Genomic DNA, 22,385 nt, shown 5'->3' on the forward strand with positions numbered 1-22,385 from the left:
CATTAGCTAGCAGTTTCTATTACTTTCTTAAAGAGTGTCAAACTGTTTATTTTTATAAAGCTTTCTCTTGATAACCAATATTTCTCCTTATGAGTATGCCTAAACAGACTAGAGTGTGGAGGATCCTGTGGGAAGCTGAGGTTTCTTAAAAACTCAGGTGTTCTGCTCTTTTAACTGCATTGCACACCTGCTAAAGCTAATTTCAGTAGCACACTTTTAGACCCAAACTATAGAAAGGGTTTGGTTGGCTTCCTCCTATGCCTCCTCTTTTTTTTTTTAAGCAGCTTTTTTGAAGTACAATTCAAATACAATAAGCTGTATATATTTAATGTGTACAGTTTTGACATATGTATACACCTGTGAAACCATCACCCCAATCAGAATAATATTCATCATTCCCAAAAGTCTGAGTACTTTTTTGTCACTTTAGCCTTTCGCTGCTTCAGTGTTGCCCTCTGGCTACCCAAATGTCTCTTCTGTACAGTACCACAGAGTGAAATTGCTCCTTCTTTCTCAGTCCAAACTGCTGGTCTCTAAGTGCTACTGATCTCAAGTAGCTATTGCTTTATTTAAATTAATTTGTTAGAGGATATGAGTTCTTAGAGCAGAGGATGGCATATGTATGATTCATTCGGAAAACCCTAAGTAATGAGGGTTTTTTGGAGATGAAGTCTCACTCTGTTGCCCAGGCTGGAGTGCAGTGGTGTGATCTCGGCTCACTGTAACCTCTGCCTCCTGGGTTCAAGCAATTCTTCTGTCTCAGCCTCCTGAGTAGCTGGGATTACTTACAGGCGTGCACCACCATGCCTGGCTAATTTTTTGTATTTTTAGTAGAGACGGGGTTTCACCATGTTGGCCAGGCTGGTCTCGAACTCCTGACCTCAAGTGATCCACCCACCTTGGCCTCCCAAAGTGCTGCGATTACAGGCGTGAGCCGCCGCACCCAGCTGAGGGTTCTTATAGATTACTTTGCAGTGGGATGTGGTCCATCTGTCCCACCTGGGCCCTCTCCTACCCTGGCCTAACTCCTGATAGTTTATACATACACAACTGAGTAATTTTGAGAGGCCCCAGGTACTATAGATATTTTACCTCGTAGCCATTGTGTATTCACGAATCATTAGGAACTGAAGGCAATTCCAGTTTCTGTCATCCTTTTTTACACTGCTCTTTAATCATTCTATATTTTGTTACAAGTGTTTATCTTTTCTTACCTGTGTCCTCTATAAGGAGCTTGGTTAGGACCTTACATATTAGGGTAAAACGAGGTTTTTCTTTTCACTCTTAGGTATCCATAAGACTGACAAGTAATTTATCCCAAGTCATTAACCTAAGAAGTGTTCTCCATAAAGGCATTTATGGTTGATTTCTAATAGGTTTAATAAAGACTCTAATAGCTTTATAACTCTGATTCACACTATATGATATTAGGCAAATAATTTAACCTATCTAAGCCTTATTTTATCTGTGAAATGGGAGTAATTGTAGTTATTTCATAAAGCTATACTGAAAATGAGATACTGCAGGCAAATTACTTGGAACTTTTCTGGTACACTTATAGGAAGCAGTCAGTAAATTTTAGTCACTTTGTTGGTATATGATGAGATGGTATGTGATGATGGTTGGTATAATGAGAGATGTTCGTTACTAATTAGAACCTGACTCTACATTTACAACTTTGCAGTTATTAATATTATTAACAATTTAGTGTGCTGAATGGTCATTTTATCTTTTTTCCCTAGAATCTCAAGGTGATCTTTATAGACATTGTGACTATTCACTAGAAAAAAACTTACAAAGCTAGGCTACTTATTTAATTGCTTTTTAAACACATTTGACCAAAAGAGGAAAGTTAGGCTTCTAGTTTATTGTTTAACCCAGGAAACATGTGCCTCCTTTGGGAGTTGGGTCTTTTTTCTTTCACTGCAAAATGAAATCTAAGTAGCAACAATTTGTTTTGTTGTTTCCAAATACAGGCAGCTGCTAGAGAAGAAATCCTTGCTAATGGAGGGAGCCTGTCACATCACCATGGAGGTATTCTTTTTTGGAAGTAGAATTTCTAATATTCTTACTTTAAAAAATATTCAGTTCAGTAAAATGCTAGGGAGAGACATGGTATGAATAATATGAGAGTACTTGAGGTTTCTTTAAAGTTTCTGTGTCTTTGAAATAGCTGTTACTGAGGTAGATAGTTAGGTTGTGGTAGTAGCCACTAGAAGCTTACTTTGACAAGCCTGCCTAGAAATGGAGCCCAGCCAACCTTCTGAGGTCTCAGGGACCTCAGAGGTTATCAGAGAATAGCCCAGCTTGCCTGGGAGGTACTTGACCATTACAGCAAAGGTTTTTAAAGGATGTTGGGGAAGAAAACCTACATAAATGTTTTCAGCCGCTATTGGAATGTAGCTGGTCATCAGTTATATAATATATTGAAGAGCTGTTTGTTCTGCCCACCCAAAGCTCAGCAAATTAATCAAGACAGTATATGAGAAAAATCTTTTTTCAAGGTTTTAATGCTGTTTTGTTATTACTTAGTGGTCATTTTGGTAAGTATCAAGTGTTGTCAGAATTTATCATATCACCAATAAAAATTATTACAATATGTCTATCTTTGTTACTAGCATGCTTATGAAAATAATGAGGCAACCCTTTAAAACTTAAACAATGGCCATTCTGTTATTAAAATGGCAATGTTTGAGGTTATCCACTTGTTCTGTAGAATAGAAATTTGTTCTTAATATATCCCTCAATATAATTTGATGGCTAGGAAAATAGAAATGTGTAGATTTTTAAATAGTTTTTAGGAAGCACAATGACAGTAACCACCTAATTTAAAAATTCAACTGCTCTGGACTCCTTTTTTTTCCTGTTTAATTTTCACTCATTGCACTTATTATCTAATATGCTGTCTATTTGTACTTTTTAAAATTTTCTCTTCCTACTGAAAAGTGAGAATCTATGAGGACAGGAATTTTTGTTTTGTTTGTTGCTATATGGTAGCACCTAGAACAGTGCTTAGCCCCAGTCAACCCTCCATACACTGATGCAGAATGAATGAAAGAATTCTGTTGGAAAAGGAGTGGACTATGGAAGGTGTGTGTCCATACCATATTCTTACAGCAAGGTCTGGAAAAGATTGCTAATGTTGATGAATAAAATAGACAGCTCCCAAAGTCATTGTGTCAATTTAATCTTTTGCTATACTTTTCTCTTAACACCCAGAAATAAATTTTTAACTTAGTTAGCCAATAGCATTGAAGACAATATGCTCCTCTCTCCTTTTTCTATTTATTTTCCTTTCATTTGATGGTGGTTCTCATGAATGCTAGCATAACAAAAATGGAAAAGGGAGGGAAATGAATATTAGAAACCTCTCAAGTGGAATTAAAAACTTCCGATTACTCTAAAAGTCCAAACCTAATTTTGGAAATTTGAATGAGGAGTTACTTAAAGATACTTAGATTTTAGCACCTTCCTTTAAAATTTTCAGAAAGCCATATACATTATTTTAAATATTTTTTATTCTGTTTCAAAATGACACTATTAATATTCAGGGAACTTTAATATATATAAATATATCATGAATTATTCATTTGTTCTTTGTCTAACTTGATTACATGGGAGAGAAGAAGCAAAATGATTTAGCCATAATTACTTGTTCGAAGAAAAATTAACATTTTCCCACTGTAGCCAACAAATTTGCCCTTTGGTATGTGTCAGCAGCCAATAGTTTACTTTCTCTTTTAAAATCAAGAAATGTGGTTTCTGTGTTTATAATGGTAAATATGGGGGAGAAGTGATTCTGCAAGAGGGAGAGAGCAGCTGAATCATATATATAACAAGGAAAGAGAGGCTTAATTTTCTTTAGGTAATTGGTTATTAGATGAGCTGTTTCCTTAATTGTGGGATGATGTTCTCAGTTTACTCAATCTTTATACAGTGTCAGAAATTCTCTAGAAGTTGGAAATGACCAAATGACTGCATGCATTACAGAGGAAAACCAAACCAACAGTTTTTTCCTCGGCCAGTGACTTTGCTTCTTTAGGGTCTATGATGAAATTCAAGTCCCTCTAATAGTGTCTATTTGTAAGATGCAGAAAGTGTAATATGGCAGAACTGCTGATTTTACTTGTTCAGATATACCCCAGACACTGAGAGCTTCTTGGTAGGCTCTAACAGAGTCTGTGTAAACATACTTGAAATAATATATTCATAAAGCTGTCATTACAGAAAAAAGGAAATATGCACAAATTTAAAATAATAGAATTAACCAACTCTAGTGCAAATCTGTTTGAAACCTGGATTTCATTTGTGAGAGCTATGGTAATAGTCCATTATAGTAGTCAATTCACAGAAATAAAAGTTAATTAACAAATAGTTAGAAAATGTTAATTTATAAGATCATGTTTATTCAATTCTTGATCACAAAGCAAATAATGTAAATAATTTCTTATCTTTTTTTTTTTTTTTTTTTTGATACTGAGTCTCACTTTATCACCCAGGCTGGGAGTGCAGCGGTGCGATCTTGGCTCACTGCAACCACCGCCTCCCAGGTTCAAGTGATTCTCATGCTTCAGCCTCCTGAGTAGCTGGGATTACAGGCATGCGCCACAGTGCATGGCTAATTCCTGTATTTTTAGTAGAGATGGGGTTTCACCATGTTGGCCAGGCTGGTCTCGAACTCCTGATCTCAGATGATCCGCCCACCTCAGCCTCCCAAAGTGCTTGTTATATTTTTTGATACAAAGTATGCTTAATACCTTTTAATGTTGTATAATCTGTTTTCCATATTATAAGTACTACTGGTCTACTAGACAGTATGGTTTCAAAGAATGGCAATCGTTCCCATGAAGGGCCTTATAGTCCAGTAGAATAAAATATTACACGATTTCAAAAGCTACTGACAAAAACTGATGGGATTATATTATTGCTACTTTAAGGTAAGAGTCTGCCCTTTTCTTTGAAGAACATTCAAAAGATGCCTTTAATAAACATGTAAATGCTATAGATGCTGAAACAGTGAAGAGAAAGGGGATAGAATAAAGGAAGAGAATTAACATTTATAAAGCTGTAAATATTTGCCTAGGTGTTCTGCACAGTTAACCTCCTTTAATTCTGCTTAATGCAGTGGAATAGATATTATTCCTGTCTTTCACATGAAGATGCTAAGGTTCTGAATATAAAGTAACTGGCCCAAAAATCAGTAATAATTGTTAGTGCCAGAATTTGTATTTGAACTTAGGTCTTCCTGCCTTAGTATCCTTGTCCTCTTAATTAAAAGCCTAAAGTGTCTGGAATGAGTAAAATCTAAAAAGATTGAAAATGACAGGCTTTGAGAAGAGACATGTAATTAATTTTTTTTTTAATGTATATAGGCTGGGCATGGGAGCTCACACCTGTAATCGCAACACTTTGGGAGGCCGAGGCGGGTGGATTGCTTAAGCTCAGGAGTTCGAGACCAGTCTGGGCAACATGGCAAAACCCCGTCTCTACAAAAAATACAAAACTTAACTGGGCATGGTAGCGTGTACCTGTAATCCCAGCTACTCAGGAGGCTGAGGTAGGAGGATTGCTTGACCCTGGGAGGTTGAGGTTGCAGTGAGCCGTGATCACATCATTGCACTCCAGCCTGGGTGACAGAGCAAGTCCCTGTCTCAATCAATCAATAAAAGGAAAATAAATATTATACATTACTATTTTTCTTTTAAAATATAAAATCTGTTTCTTTAGTGAATTAAAATTTTAATTTCCTCATAATAGATATTTTTATTGTTTTCTCAGTTCTTTCCCATAAGTCAATTTTACTTTCTGGTTGCTTTTATACTTCCTGATTGTAGGTTCCTAACATGTCAGCAGTATCAGGTAATAGAACAAATGGCGGTCATATCATGTTACATTAAAGCTATGTGTATAAGTTATGTGCATTTTTCAGGTTCTAGGTTTATAGGACTTCTTTTATTGAAGACTCCCAATTTGGTGAAATAATTCATTTTTAGGAATTATTGGCTTGAACTTGAATCTAGCAAGGTTTGATGGCATATTAATTTATTTAGAGGTTTTGCCTCATTTAAATAGAAATCTTTTATGTCTATCCTATTTCTCGTATTTTTATTTTCTATGTGGTCAAAATATGACTGCATGGAAACAGACTCTGAAATACCTGGTTTTCTCTAGTGCTTAGAAAAAGAAACTTGACAAGTCTGAATACAAAACATACTTTAGGTATGCTGATAAAATGAAGATGCTTTCTCTTTTCTATTTTTTTCTCTTCTAAATTGCTAAATATTGGAGTCTTCGAGGGCTCAGCCCTCAGACCTTCATTTCTCTATATTCACTCATTTATTTGATGATTATCTCAAGTTTCACAATTTAAAAGACCATCTATATGCTAACTCCCAGATATCAAAAGATAACACCTCTACACCACTACCCTAGTTGCAATCACTATCTTCTGCAGTAGCCTCCTAACTGGTCTTTCTTCCACTCTGCTACTGTGTTCTCATTTCTCTTGCTGCTCGATTAATCTGTTAAAAAAATCAATGGTTTCTTCTCACATTCAGAACAAAATGAAAACTCCTTATCCTGACCTTCAAGGATACATTGTATATCCCTCTCTCTGTCCTCATCTTTGATTACTTTGTACCTCTAGCAGCATTGGCCTTCTTGCTATTCCTCAGACGTACTAATCCCTTTTCCCATTCAAGGCCTTTGCTGTTTGTTCCCTCTTTTTATAATGTTCTTTCTTTTGTTCTCTCCTTCAGATATTTGCATGGCTCACTTTCTACCATTGTTTAGGTCTCTAATAAAAATGTCACCTTCTTAGAGGGATCTTCCCTGTCCTCTTGTGTAGTTTCTCTATTCCCCATTTGAATTAAATTCGTTGAGGTTAATGACTTTATCTTGTTTGTCACTGTATTTCTCACTCCCTAAACAGTGACTGGCTGCTCTACATAGTTCTACATCATAAATGCTCAATGAATATGTTAAATGAGTGGATAAGTGCATGCCCAAATAAATGCTCACAGAATTTGAACAGTTTTGCAAATTCTCAAATAGCTCTGAATCTTGCATATTAATCTTTTTTTTTTTTTTTTTTTGATATGGAGTTTCGCTCTTGTTGCCCAGGCTGGAGTGCAATGGCGTGATCTCCACTCACTGCAAACTCTGCCTCCCGGGTTCAAGCTATTCTCCTGCCTCAGCCTCCTGAGTAGCTGGGATTACAGGCTCCCGCCACCACACCCAGCTAATTTTTTGTATTTTTAGTAGAGACGGGGTTTCACCATGTTGGCCAGGCTGGTCTTGAACTCCTGACCTCAGGTGATCCGCCTGCCTTGGCCTCCCAAAGTGCTGGGATTACAGGCGTGAGCCACCACGCCCGGCCGCATATTATTCTTTTATATTAGAACAGCAGTAGTTGGCTGTGGCTCACACCTGCATTCCAAACACTTTGGGAGGCCCAGGCGGAAAGATTGCTTGAGCCCAGGAGTTTGAGACAGTCTGCGCAATATAGCAAGACTCCATCTCTACAAAATCTAAGAAAAAAAACTAGCTCACTGTGGTGGCACATGCCTATAGTCCTAACTACTTGGGAAGCTGGGGCGGGAAGATAGCTTGAGCCCAGGAGGTTAAGGTTGCAGTGAGCTGGTATCGCACCACTGCACTCCAGCATGGGTGGTAGAGAGTAAGATCCTGTCTCTTAAAAAAAAAGAAAAGAAAAAAGGCAGTAGTCTCATAGTTAATTTAGCTTAACATTTGGTAACTAGGCCTAAATATTGAATAGAGGGTCATAGTTAGTCATAGAAAGTCTCAGTTTATTCTCTAATATTTCTGGGAAAGTATATCAGCGGAGTGAGTTATTCATTGCAGAAGTAGGGTAAAATAATGTGCATTTTTCTGCAACTCCATACCACCAGCCATTTAGTGTTCTTCCATAAATGCATTAAGCATGTAAGGTTTCATTCAAACTTTTTGTCTTAAAACCAATATAAATTTGAGTGGCTGAACAACAGAGGGGAAAGAATGTAGGCTCTGGAATCAAATCTATATTGGATTCCTGGTTTTGCATTTAACTGTGTGACCTTAGGGAAATAATTTCTCTGACTTACACTTTCCTCACCTGCAAAATGGGAATAATGGTACCTGTCTCATATGTTTATTGTAAGACTTAACATGATAATCTATGTAAAACATCTAAATGCCTTACCTTTAGTAAGTGCTTAAAAAACAATAGTTTTGTTTGTTTGTTTGTTTTTAATAATAGCAATAAACAGCACGAGGTGGCAATCTGTTTGGCACTCTTGCCTTAACCATTAAAGAAAGGATTACAATGTATTTGAGAAAGATCCCTACACTCAAGGGATATGATTCAACAATAGTTTTAACACTTCATTTATAAACTACAGTTGATCTCACTCTATAGGAAAGTTTCTTACAATCAGCATGAAAGAAAAATAAATTTCCTTCACAGTGTTAGCTATGAAATGTGCTATCGAAGAATGTTATTTTTGTAATAGCTTTTCTGTTTATAGGTAATCATGTAATTTGTATATTTCAAATGCCTGCTGCTATTCAGTATAATTTCATAAAGCAGAAACCTTTTCAACATAAATTTTAAATAATGTTCTTAGTTACCTTGCTAAACTAATTCAATGCTAGAGCTTTTGAGAGATCACTTATTTTTATGTATAGAAAAGATTTTTCTTGATTTGCACCCTGAACTTAAAACTCAAGTTGAACTCATAGTAGCGTCTTTATTTACTGACCTTCAGGCAGTGTCATGACACTCTCAGTACCATTTTTGAGTTCCAGAGTAAAAGGGCCAGGGGTTGGGAGAATATTGATGCAATTTCTCTTAGAGGATTTGGCCTGTAATTGTGATTAATAACAGTTGCTTTCACTATCTGGAAACAGACAGGCTGGTTGGTCTGCCTACAATCATGCTGTGATAAATGGAGCTATTTTAACTCTGGTTTTGTGTATCAGAGAAAACAGATGTAGTCTGGAACTGGAGGCTATAGGAAATATAAAGCCTAGTTAACTTAATCTTCATAGTGCTTATTTTTGTAACTGACGAGCTGGTCAGTTTAAATAGCAAAGTTTATGTCAGCCATGTATTTAATTTCAATTTATGACTTAAGTTTTTAAGTTGTTCGTTTGCTAAAATTATACCTAAGTCCTTGTCAGGAAGTTAAAAACCTTGATTAAGTATAACCATCCCTAGTTTAAATATTGATTTTTTTTTACCTAACCAAAATTACTCCCTATTATAATTATAGGGCAGCTGCTGTTAACCTTTTTTTGGTAGTCTTACCGGAATCTAATAGTATTAGAAACTTTGAAAGTAAAAGGAAACTACTCAAAGAAGCTGAACAAAAAAATCAGGTTTAGGGCCATTTGTTAATTTGTAGTGTGAAATAAAAGGCATATAGATTGGAAAGGAGGAAGTATAACCATCCCTATTTGTAGGTGCCATTATTGACTGTATAGAAAATCCCAAAGAACGTACAAAAACAGAGTCAGCAAGATTTCAGTATACAAGATCACACACAAAAATCAATTACATTTCTAAATACTAACAATTAAGCATATAGAAACCAAATCTAAAATATAATACCACTTGCAGTTGTTCCAAAGAAAATGAAATAGCCATAAATCTAGCAAAATATATACAGAATTTGTATTCTGAAAATTACAGAATCTTGATGAAAGAAATCAAAGAAGACCTAAATAAATGAAGAGACATACAGAATTCATGGTTTGGTAGAAAACTCAACATAGTAAAGCTGTCAGTTCTTTCCAAATTGATCTATCTGTTTAGTGCATTTTCTGCCAAAATTTCAGCAAGATGTTTAAATAGATATAGAAAATATTATTCTAAAATTTATATGGTGAGAAGGAACTAGACAGCTAAAACAAATTTGAAAAAATGAATAAAGTAAGAGCAGTCAATCTACCTTATTTCAAGACTTACTGTATAGTTGCAGTAGTCATGACTGTGTGTTATTGGAGGAGGACACATAGATCAGTGGAACAGAATAGAGAACCCAGAAATAGAGCACACAAATATGCCAAGCTGAGTTTGACGAAAGTACAAAAGCAATCTAGCGGAGGAAGCATAGCTTTTTCAACAAATAGTACTGAGGGGGAGAAAAAGAACTCTGACCTAAATCTCATACCTATACAACAATTTAACTCAAAATGAATAATGAACTTAAAAGTAAAACAAAACTATAAAACCTTTAGAAAAATGCGTAGAATATCTTCAGGATCTAGAGCCAGGCAAAGAATTCTTAGACTGGACACTAAAAGTACAATTTATAAAAAATTGGTAAACTGGATTTTATCAAAATTAGAAACTTTTGCTCTATGAAGGACTCTGTTAGGATGAAAAGATAGGTTATAGAGTAGGAGAAAATATGTGCAAACCTTATATCCAAGAAAAGATATATCTATTATATATAAATAATTCTCAAAGCTCATTAGTAAAAAGCAAATATTTTAATTAGAAAATAGGCAAGAGACATGAAGAAAAATTTCAGTGAAGAAGATATACAGATGGCACATAATCACATGAAAAAAATGTTCAACATCGTTAGCTATTAGGGAAATGAAAACTAAAGCCACAGGAGATATCACTACACAGCTATCAGAATGGCTAAAATAAAAAAAAATAGTGACAATATCAAATTCCGCCAATGATGCAGAGAAACTGAATCACTCATACATTGCTCGGGGTAATGTAAAGTGGTACAGCCATTCTGGAAAACAGTTTGGCAGTTTCTTATAAAACTGAAGATGTAATCACCACTCAACCCAGCAAATGCACATTTGAGCATTTGTACCAGAGAAATGAAAACTTACGTTCACATAAAAACCTGAACATAAATATTCATAGCAGCTTTATTCATAATAGCATAATAGACCCAAACTGGAAACAGCCCAGATGTCCTTCAGCTGGTGAATGGCTGGCTACACATACTGTGGTACATCCATACCATAGAATACTACTCAGCAATAAATAAAAACAATGAACTATCGATACATGCAACAACTTGGAATAACTCTCCAGGGAATTATGTTAAGTGAGTAAAATCCACCCCAAAAGGTTACATACTGCATGGTTCTATTTCTATAACATTTTTGAAATGACAAAATCTTAAGAGTAAAAAAAAGATTAGTGATTTCAAAAGTTGAGGCTGGAGAGGGTGTGACTGTAAACAGCGCAGGGATCCTTGTTGTGATAGAACTGTTCTTGACTATATCAATGTCAATGTCTTATTCCTTTGATAGCTACCAGATGAGTTTAGCCTTTCCAACATTGAATCTTTATCAGATTACTATAAGATAGAAAATTTGTTTTGTCTTTTAATTTTTTCAGTTTCTTTGACTGGCCTTTTCTAATAAAACTTATATGTTGATTATAATATTTTTCCATTGAAGCAATGTTATAGTTAGAGTGTAAGAACATACTGTGGATACCAACTTAACCCACAATTTAACTGAATATTAAACTATTAATATTTCAGCTATAGCATAGGTTAAACAGATTTGAGAGCTGACAGAGAAAATCTGTAGCAAGAAGATACTGATCCCTGCTCCCCACCCCACCATCCCCCCACCCCTGTGTGACTACAGGGGCCAAACCCAAGACAAAAGGGCCAGGGACAACATTGTGTTGGCTGTCTCTTACCACATGCTATACCTTTAGTAGCTTCTAGCCTCAGGTATATCACCAGGAGGGTGAGTATAGGTGGCTTGGATAATATCACTTAGCTTTGGATCTCTAAAGAGAACTTTTTCTCTTTGACAATTTTATGTCTATAACTTATAAATAATATGTTTCTTAGTCTGAGAATGCCTGTACTACATTATTACATTGTTACAGAATACTTTTATAGTTAGTTTCGTGTGATTAGCAAAGTTAATCCTGGGAAGAGGTTGATTGTCCCCTCTAACACTCCTTTCTTACATAATCCAGCAGTAGTTTGGTCAGATTAAATTAAATCTTGAAATACAAAGTCAATGCTCAGATCACTCATATAAGCTGCTAAGTCTAGGTTTTCTTCTTAAAATCTGACCTATAGAATAGTGCTAAAGAGATATCCAGGATACTCAAACTAGAACTTTCAAAATATAGTTGTTATAATGGTTGGATGCTTTTTGCTTTGGCTGAAGTCTACTTCTGAGCTTCACCTTCAATAATCTTCTAAATGTATGGCCCATTTCATAATTTGTTCTTTTTAATAAGTCTATAATCTTTTTGACTTATAATCAAATGTGTGATTCAAAAAATTAAAATTTAGCTAGAGACCTCTGTGACCAGCAGACGCTGGATTTGTCCCTTTTAGGTTAGGACTGTTTGGTAGTTTCTGCTAAATCTTCAATTCGTTAAGCCTCAAAGAGTAGTTCCAGATAACTTTTGGTGGCCAGATTGGCCTCCATGTCCACATTTTCCATGTGCATCATTTTACCTCTTATACCTTGCGTACATGTCTGTTCATTCATTTATGCTGTTGATCATACCACAACTTCTTTCTTGCATTCTTTCTTGAATCTCTTAGCATCCAGGGGAATAGTGAGCCTATAATTTGAAAAACTGTACTTGAAAGTTTTCATATTCTCTATTCCAAAAGTAAAGTTTTAAAAATGTACTATGTGTTGTGGAAGAAAACACACAACTTGTTTGATCCAGTCTCTATATACATTATTAGAAATTAAATTGTGAAACAGTGAGCTCCATTTTTAATTTAAGCACAGCCTCCCCCCCCCCCCCCATTAGTTTTCTTTCTTTTCTTTTCTTTTTTGTTTCTTTTTTTGTGTGTGAGCTATGGGGTCTCGCTCTGTCACCTGGGCTAGAATGCAGTGGCATGATCTTGACTCACTGCAGCCTCAAACTTCTGAGCTCAAGTTCTCCCACCCAATCTCCTGAGTAGCTGAGACTGCAGATGCATGCCGCCACATCCAGCTTATTTTTTATTTTTTTATTTTTTATTTTTAGAAATGGGGTCTCACTATGTTACCCAGGCTGGTCTTGAACTCCTGGGCTCAAATGATCTTCCCACCTCAGCCTCCCAAAATATTGGGATTACAAGCATGAGTTACTGTGCCTGGCCTAGTTTTCTGTAATATTCAGTATTTGGCCCATCTTTTTTATGTCTTATAAAATACATCTAAATACTTAAGTACTTAAGGAATCATATATTTAGAATAATAGAGAATTATGGAATGCAAGGTACTTATCTTGTTTTCAGAGATGGTGATCTTGGCTTTTTGTAGCTCTAGTGTTGACGCTCAGGCTAGATTTATACTTCTAGAGCATCAGAAGTCAAAGGAATATGTTGGGTCAGTAGCTATGAATACCCCACATCAGATGATTCAGGTCTAAAAAAGAAGAATACGCTTTATGTGGTATGTGTACACATGCCTTTCAGTAGATAACTATCACATACAAGGTAAATTGAAATAGTTTTAGGCCACCTGTTATTTGCTGTCTTTAGTCATTCATTTTCCCTTCCTTTAATATGGCATGCTACATAAGGGACGGAGTATAATTTCTTCCCTTTCTGAAAATGAGCTTTACAGGTGTTTAATAAGGAACTGCTATATAGTTGTATATCCATGTGTGTTACATGGGTACAGATCAGTATGGTCAGCTAATTTCTGAACGCCTAGCAGTACAACTAAGAATTGTACAAAGGGCATTATTAGTGGTGGTCTTTAGCTCTGGAATAAAAATCTTGTACTTTGAAGTGTGTTTCTTCTCCAAGATTAAGGCCTGTGGTGTTTGTTGTTTTATTGATCCATGTGAGGTAACTACATAAGGTTCTCCAGAATCTCAAGAAGACTCCAATAATTGTCTTGTTGTTAAGGCATATTGAACGTTTTCGTTTGAATGGGTTTTCTATCTGTATATGTATCCTGTGAAGTAGTTGACTTAAATTGTTAAAGCCAAAGATTTCTAGTACCTTTAATTGCATAAACCAAGATTTCTGACCCCATTTCAAATTGTATTATCAGTGGCAGAAGAAGTGCCAGACCTCTGCCACGAAGGGGTTAAATGCTTTTATCAAATGTGTTTATGAGGGGCCACAGCTTTGTTGGCTGTACTGCTCTTTTTTTTTTTTTTTTTTACTTTCTACTTCACTAATCAAATGTATATTAGATTGATTATTGTAAAAGTATAAACCATAGAAAATTTGACAAGATAGATGTGTAAATTATCCTTCTGACAGAACTAATGATGCACTCCAAGCACCTTCTGTTTTCCAGCGCTTGGTGAGTGACTTCATTAAATATGCAATGGCTGTTGGGTGGCTTCTCAGACGAAGGTTCAGTTCCTTGTGGAATTGCATTATTACTAGAGGTGTAAAACCAGGCAGACAAGCTAGCTGTTGGGCATCCTGCTGAGGTTCTAATGTGCTCCATCTTGTTGGAGCAGTTGTTTGCAGTCTTTTCAGGACAATTACATCCATAACCACAGGATACATTCAGTGAAACTATATTACAGATAACAGTGGAGACTGGTATTCACTGCTTGTCACCCCTCTCTCTCTTCAGCTGCCTCAGTGTGGGCAGCTTATAATAGTATAGTAAAGCCACTTTTACCATTCACAGAGTAGTTGTTTAAAAAAAAAAAAAAATCCTGTGGAGCAAATCTGCAAAAAACTGATTTTTAACTTTTTTAAAAAGTGCTTAAAATCATAGAATATTAGAGTTGAAGAGACTTTATAAAGTCTAATCCATTTGCAAGTGAAAAAACAGGCTGAATCATAGTCATGGGCAGTCCCTTAGGAGATAATAGAAGGTCCTGGTAGAATATCTTTTAGGTGGTAGAGATTGCAGGAATAGGGATTTATTTACTCTTAGCTTCTGGTTTTAGAGCTATCTCAAACAAAGTTTTTCATTTTGAATTTAAGGTGTTTTTCCTGCTGAACTTCATTTCCCCCCATCTTAATACCAGCAATACCTTTTTATTTCTGAAAGCCAAGCAGATAATTTGCTTTCTGAGATTATCACAGTATTTATTATTTTGATGACAATTTGATGGTTTCTTAGAGAACTGGACACAAAAGATGGTTTTAATTGAGCTCGAAATGGTATTTAAGGTTTCCAAAAGGCAGATGCTATGATGTATCACTACAGCCTAATAAATGGGAATGCATTATAGAATGACAGGCTGAATACTTTAATGAAAGAAGGTTTCCCATTTCAGTTGGTCAATTAAATCACTGTTGATGACTTTGGATCATTAATGAACATTTGTGGAAAATGACCATTTGAATTCAATTAGTACAATAATAGGTTTTTTGGAGAAGTACAAGTACAAATAATCCTAACTGCAAATTAAAAGATTTATCCGTTTTGCCACAGATAAGTTAGCGTATTGCTTGCTTTTCAATACCAGAGCAAACTGACATTTCAGAATTCTTTTACAGATTAAGTACATATTCTTTCTTACAAAAGTTCTACTTACAAAAGGTTGTGTTTTTCATTGAGTACCTTTTGAAATATAATTTATGCTGCTAACCGTTATGTTACTTCACTATTCTCAGAACAAATTAGCAAGACCTAGAAACAAAAAAAGGGAACTTTGTACAGTATGTAAAAGCAAAAGATTAAGTTTACGATGGATTAGGTATTTGATTTATTTAATGCCTTAGGAAAAAATTCTAAATCTGGAAAAACAGTAGGAAGAAAGTAACCATTATTTGGGAACATGCAAATTTATTTAAAAGTACTGTGAAAAGAAAATGTAAATAGAAGCTTAATAGCCAGATTTTTTTCTTAAGCCTATTAAAGTTTCAAATTTTCTTATTATTTTAAGCCTTTATGTTCGTTAAAATATTTTAAGGATATATATCCTGTCATTTTTGCTGAATTTACCCAACAAATTCATCTCAATGTGTTTTTCTTTAGTTAACTTCATTTTCTCTAAAACTTGGGTGTGTTGTGGTAGTTAAGGCAGAGGTGGGTTCTTTCGAAATGCACGTTTTTCTCATTTTGTTATTTGTAAAATGGGCTGTAATCTCCGTCCAAGCTTCCTTCAATCTCCATTTCATAGTTTATAGAGAAAGGAGACACTGTGGAGCACAGACTTCCCCTGGGAATACATTGGGCTTAATGAGCTTGATAGTCTGGTGGGCTCAATAAATCAAATAAAGCAAAACATTTCTCATTTTTGAATAAAAGCATTTATCACACAGTGTTTGTTCACTCATGGTCACAAGATTGATTGGTTCCCAGCATCATAGCATATATTGAAGCATTTTTTATTTTGTTTTTCCAGTGGGCAAGTTACGGAAGCAATGGCTAAAGGAAAGTATCTCTGATGTCGGCTTTGGGATGCTGAAGTCTGTCAAGGAATATGTGGACCCCAATAACATCTTTGGAAACAGAAACCTTTTATAAATCCATTAGTATCATTACAGAAAAATGTCAACTTTTTTTTTTAAGTTTTCAACTGTGGTTATACTAGTAATCAAATATATCATGGACTATATTTTGGATACATTTGTTTGTTGGTTTAAAATAAGTTTGTTTTCATTCTGTAGTTTGTTTTGTTTCTACATCTATGGATTGACAGATGGTATTCCTAAATCTCTCTCATTGTAGGTACGTCATTTTACAGCCAACGGTTGTCATTTCAAATTTTAGTCAGGCAGCACAAAGCTGCCAATTATTCCAGAGGAAGCTGCTGCCAGCTGTTTTGTATTGTTGCTTCCTCTTGGGGAACAAAGGCAGATTTGGTATCATTGATTGCTCAGCTAGCCTCTTTTTAAAAGAACGTTTCTGGGAATCAGATGTCTAGGGAAGGAGTCCACTGAGGAGTGATACACATGTACATTGTTTAAGAGCATAGTCTAGTGTGAGTAGGCCAATAAGGGGAAGGATATTCATTAAAGAATTTAGGCAACCTGATATTTAGAAAGCCTTCACGTCTGTAAGGTGCTTGGCCTACGTTTTTTTTTTTTTTTTTTTTTTTTTTAATTAGTATACATGCATAAAACCTTGTATCATCAATATACAAATTATTCTGTTAGGGGACATGTTTTTTTCTCCATGTTTCTGTTTCTATTGAGGTATGAGTTGTATTTGTATCGCTGAGATAACCTATTGTTATATTCTAATTCATTGATAATATGTTTTGTAAGAAAAGCTGACATCCCTCATTGCAAGTGAAGAACAGGTTTACCGTGAAATGAATGCCTTTATTCAACTTAGAGTCCTAATGTTTCTGATTTCACATTCTTGTTGCTGAAATGCAGAAGAAACAGCTACAGCAGGAGCAGAAGGAAAACTCTTAGACTTAATGTCTCCAATTGCAAGAGTTGTTTCACTAAAGAAACAGTCATCATTCAACTACTGAATTTGAAAGCCTCAGCAGTTTCAATGACAAAAATCATTTTTGCTTTTTTAAAATTAATCCCAATGGCATGATAAATTTTCATATAAAAAGTAAAGTTTCAATTTAGTTTTTAATAATGGTTTAATGCCTTTTTTGAATAACTGGTTTAACCTAATTTTTTTTAAATGTAATGTATTAATGCATATACCATAATCAAAAGTTTGAAATATCCTGTTTCTTAAATAATGAGAACATTAATCACATTTAGCAAGCATTTGTACATTCAAACCTGGATATTAAAGTGAAATGATTACTTTGAATCACTGTCTGCCAAGGTTCATGATTCACATTTTGAGATGGATTCTTTTCTTAATGCAATACCTAACTTTTGATAATTTTTTAAAACTAATATTTGATCAGATAATGTAAGTCAAAATGCAGACGATCCTTTAAAAGGATGCATTGTCTGTGTATGTAGCAACAGCTCCAAAGTATTTTTGGGCAGTTTGATACCTTTTATATCTGAAGTAGCCTTAACCAGAAAAATGATAACTTAAAATTGACAAAATGATATTTTTAAGACTTCAAAATGATAAATAATTTTTAACTATTAAAATTGGCCTCAAACTAATAAATCTGTAATTAAATTAGAATTAAATATCAGTTTAACAACAAAATGAAATATTTATTTTTTAGAAGCTGCCTCTCTTCATTGGTGATTTACTTTTAATTATAAAATTTCCAGCAGATCTTTGCTTTAAGCCCTTGATATTTGACCTAGTTGGACACTTGATGAGGAAGTTGCCTCTAGAATTATAAAAATCTCAGCTTTATAAAATGCATCTGTTCATGAAGGTAATTTCTTTAATTGGTGATCAAAATATAAAATTAAAGAAGGTACTAATGTCTCACTGGAAGTATATATATATATATATGTGTGTGTGTGTGTGTGTGTATATATATATATATATGTTTCTGAGTAATTTTTTAAAAATAAAACAGGTTAATAAGAAGATCCATTCCTTTGCATGTGATTGTTATAACATTCTTTCCCAGGGAGTTCAATTTCAACAACCTCAGAAATCCGTACTTGATATTAGGAAACTATAAATGTAACACCTGAAATTATTATGTTCACTATTCTACATGAACCTTATGGAAATTCATGATTTATGTCTTTGTTTTTCTTTTTCCAAGTATATGCAGGACTCCCCAACCTTGATTTTATAATGGTGACTGCATTTTGTAGGTGGAATCATTTCTACCGAAATCATTTTGAAACACAAGAACATTGATCAGTACTGTTTCACTCTGATTTAGTAAATCAGAAAGCCTCCCCCCACCCCCAGCCCCCACTTTCACACACCTACTTCTGGGAGGTGCCTCAGTATAGACTTAGTATCTGTGAAGGACTGAGTTCATGAATATGCACAGAAGCACTTAAACCATGCCTCTTATTTCTATAATATCTGAAAATGGCTTCATAAAAGTTGTCAGGAGAACACTGTTTACGTGACACTTCTTAACTCATTTTTAATGTTTATTTTTAATTTCAAAAACCTGTTGCCTATTTGGTTTTCAGTACTGCATAACACTGACCTTCTTAAATTAGTCATATTTGCAATAATTTACTTAAATTTGGTAATGTCACATTTGGGTTGGGGTTTCAGTGGGAATAGTAACTTGCCACTAGTGAGAAATGGCATTGAATACTAAAGACTCAATATGAACAGGCTTTATAGACCCTTAGAGAAACTGTTGCCTTAATGTTTGGTGCAATTTCTAGTAGTGCATAAGTGAATTTAGTCTTATGATAAGTAACTTGAGCTGTTTTTAGCTTAGTAAGAATTGTGGAAACCACATGTTTATTGTGCCCATCATTTTACACAAAGAGGATTATATTATTTCTTCTAAGGAAGTAGGAGTTTTCTTCCTAAAAGTGCTTACATATTGTAGTACTATTACTTAAAAGTTATTTATGAAGTTGGAAGCCTTCTAGTTTGCCTAACTGTGTTGATGTATTTTGAAAACAAAATTGCAGTAAAGGATGAGCTTCCATCAGTGTGTATGGTATACCAGATACAGATGGTTGCAAGGAAACCTTTTCCCCCACTAGAATAGTCTATTGGTAACTGCTAAGTCCTAGCTTGCATTTTTGAAAATGCCTTTCTGCATGTTAGCACCCAGACTTTCCTTTGTCATATTCCTTTATAGCTACAACTTAACTGTAGCTTATCAGAGAAGCTCTGTAGTCCTACACTGAAGTGTGTTCCCTTGGCTGTTCATATGGGGCTAGGTTTGGTTGAACTTCTATTCTGTATAAATGTTAGAACACAGGTACTACAGATTGATTCACAAACTGCATGTGCTGGTGCTTGAGGCAGCCAAAATGGAATGCTGTGGAAAGCATATCTATATCTTAAAAAACACTCAGACAGGAGTTAAGGACAGCTTTAATAATTTTTTTGTTTACCACTTAATCTTTATCAACTTTGATTTTAGTTAGGGCTTAGCTCATGGTTGAAGAAAAGTGGAAAATAACAAGTGCCCATTTAGGTTTGAAGAATCCAGAATGTTTTACCTTTGACTTTATGAGTTATAGAAGCTTGGCTTTGCTCTAGGCTTCATGTTCCCAAATGAGCCATATGTCAGTATATTCACTTAATTCTTACTAATTTCAGTTTCCTGTAAAGGAAACAACTTACACATTGATGCTTAAATCCAGAAAGTATAAAAGGTTTTCTTAAACTGTTAAAATATAGTGTCTGATATAAAGGATGTAAGTTACTCAGCTTTCTGCTCCCTAAGCCAAACAGTGTTTGTCTTCAGTGTGAAATTTAACTGTAAAAACTACCTGTAATGTCAAGAGATTATAGATCATATTATTAATAAAATGGACCTGGGTCTAAGATTTTTTTTTCTTCAAAGGGAGTGTGAAGCTGTTTATTCTTCTATTTGCATATGAGTTTTTCTTTTAGCTTTAGTTTTCCACGTTCATATTTCCACTGATTTGAAAACACAAAATTTATTTTTATAATTTTGTTGCTTGTAGCATAATCAAGTGCAACCTACTTGTGACTAAATCTCTTTGGATTTATAGCTGAGGATATTGTTAGCTAGGTTTTGTCAATCCCTAATCATTTTTTAAAATCAATGCTGTATTCCCAGGAGGCGTTGAGACTCCTGTGAACCTGAAGCACTCCCTTTTGAACCTTGGAAGATCCTCAAAGAGTGAGCACTCCTGTGCTCTTCTAATCATAATTAATTCCTTAACAAATCAGAGTAAGGACCACTGACATATACAACACTCAAGCCAAAGAACCATCACAGAATTTAGTAACTTTAGTTTTGTGAACATGAAAAGATTTCTTTTTTGGTTTCCAAAGGAGATTATTTATTTTTCCACAAGGAAAAACATCTTGCAGAGACTCTGAATTCCAAATCTGAGTGAGAAAGAAAAGGAAAAAAATCTGTTTCATGGTGGATTTCTAAGCAACATATATATGTGTTTTAAGACAACCTTTTGTTGGCAGTGTTTTTCCTGAACACCACATGCACCCTAGGAAACATGTTTTTCCTTTAATCTTGTTCACATATCAGAAAAGGACGTGAAATGCTCATACTGGCATACAAGTTTCTATAAGTAGTTATTTTTTTAGCTACTTATACTATATCCCCAAAAGCTCACAGTGCCTTGTTGGGATTTTTTTTTTTTTTCCATGAAATAGCCATTATTTTAAATGAGTGAGAGAGGATAAGTCTTTAGACAGGTCATTCAGCAGTTCAAGACTATTCCTCTTCAAGAACATGTCAGGAATTAAGCAGTTATATGTGGAAACACTGGTAATTCTTTCCACAGTGTTGTTTTGGATAATCTGTTCTAGTATATTTAACTAATTGTATGGTGGACCTGTATTCTGATACACATCTAATCAGTCAATGGGATTTGTATGTGCTTTTCCTTCCTACATTTTCATTCCTACTGCCCCAACCTAGTAGCCCTAAGTTGTGGCTTGGTGGATGTGGCATTGAGCCTCAAGACACTACATTCTTTCTGGATGTTTGCTCACAGGCTCCCTGAGGAGCAGAACCTGTGGAGCTGGGGAGTGCGGGTGGTTTCTATTCCTAATATTGTGTGTCAGTCCTTTTTCATGTGATGGTGCCTTCAGAATAACGAATATTTCTGTTCTGGACAATGATTAAATCTTATGACAAATATATGTAGGTTATATTAATTCTTGTCCATTTTTGCTAAGCCTGTGAAATACTTTGGCTCTGATACAACTTGACTTGAATAATATCTTATCCTGAGTCTTCCTCCAAGGCAGTACATATTCCTGCCAGGACTGTAGTAATCCTTTGGGAACTACATGTGAGTAAGCACTTGTATGTAAGCCATTATACTGCTGTAACTAATGCATACAAACAATTCTTCTCTTTACATTTATACTCTAAAAGGGGATATGCAGTGGGAAGGAAAATTCCTGAGAGATTCCAGCATAGCTTTGTCAATTCCAACTGAGCCATACTGTTTTCCACAAGGGCTCAACACATAGTCAGTATTCTGTGCTCTCAGTGTGTGTTCAGATTCTCCTCTTACTGGTTTTCTTAGACTGTATTGTTCTATAAGCAAATGCCCATGTGTGATTTTTAAGATGTGCTGGGGAAAAATAAATCAATACCACAACCACCCATTGTTATAGAAATTGTTGTTTATTTCATGTTGATTCTATTTAACGTTTGTTGACAGCATGCTATACTCGGCAAAAACAAACAGGATACACTTTGTGCCCATGAGAACCCTCTCCGGTAGTGAAGGGCATGTGCAGATGCTGATTACATCCCTGCCTGTGGCTCCCACACTGAAAGGAAGGTTGTAGCTGTCTGGCCTCTGAAATGACTGAAGGTCAGACCTGTTGAACTCTGTCTTACATGATACATTTCAGTAATCACTAGCCACACTAAGATTTTAGCTCTTGTATTATGTAGTTAAGAAAAGCAATTTTCTACCTGGCTTATGTAAGTTCAGATTGAATGAACCCTA

At 35.1% G+C, this 22,385-nt stretch overlaps 1 protein-coding gene across 2 annotated transcripts in view; it reads left to right on the forward strand.

The window, feature by feature from the left end:
* Positions 1-22,031, forward strand: part of AGPS (alkylglycerone phosphate synthase) — a 157,678-nt gene extending 135,647 nt beyond the window's left edge. For both annotated transcript variants that reach the window (XM_054478101.2, XM_054478102.2), the window contains exons 19-20: positions 1,977-2,034; positions 16,283-22,031. In XM_054478101.2, the coding sequence (XP_054334076.2) occupies positions 1,977-2,034; positions 16,283-16,404 (180 nt within the window). In that variant the 3' untranslated portion in view covers positions 16,405-22,031. The remainder of the gene's footprint in view (positions 1-1,976; positions 2,035-16,282) is intronic.
* Positions 22,032-22,385: the final 354 nt, after the last annotated feature.

This window comes from Pongo pygmaeus, chromosome 11 (assembly GCF_028885625.2).
Source record: "Pongo pygmaeus isolate AG05252 chromosome 11, NHGRI_mPonPyg2-v2.0_pri, whole genome shotgun sequence".
NCBI classification, from domain to species: domain Eukaryota; kingdom Metazoa; phylum Chordata; class Mammalia; order Primates; family Hominidae; genus Pongo; species Pongo pygmaeus.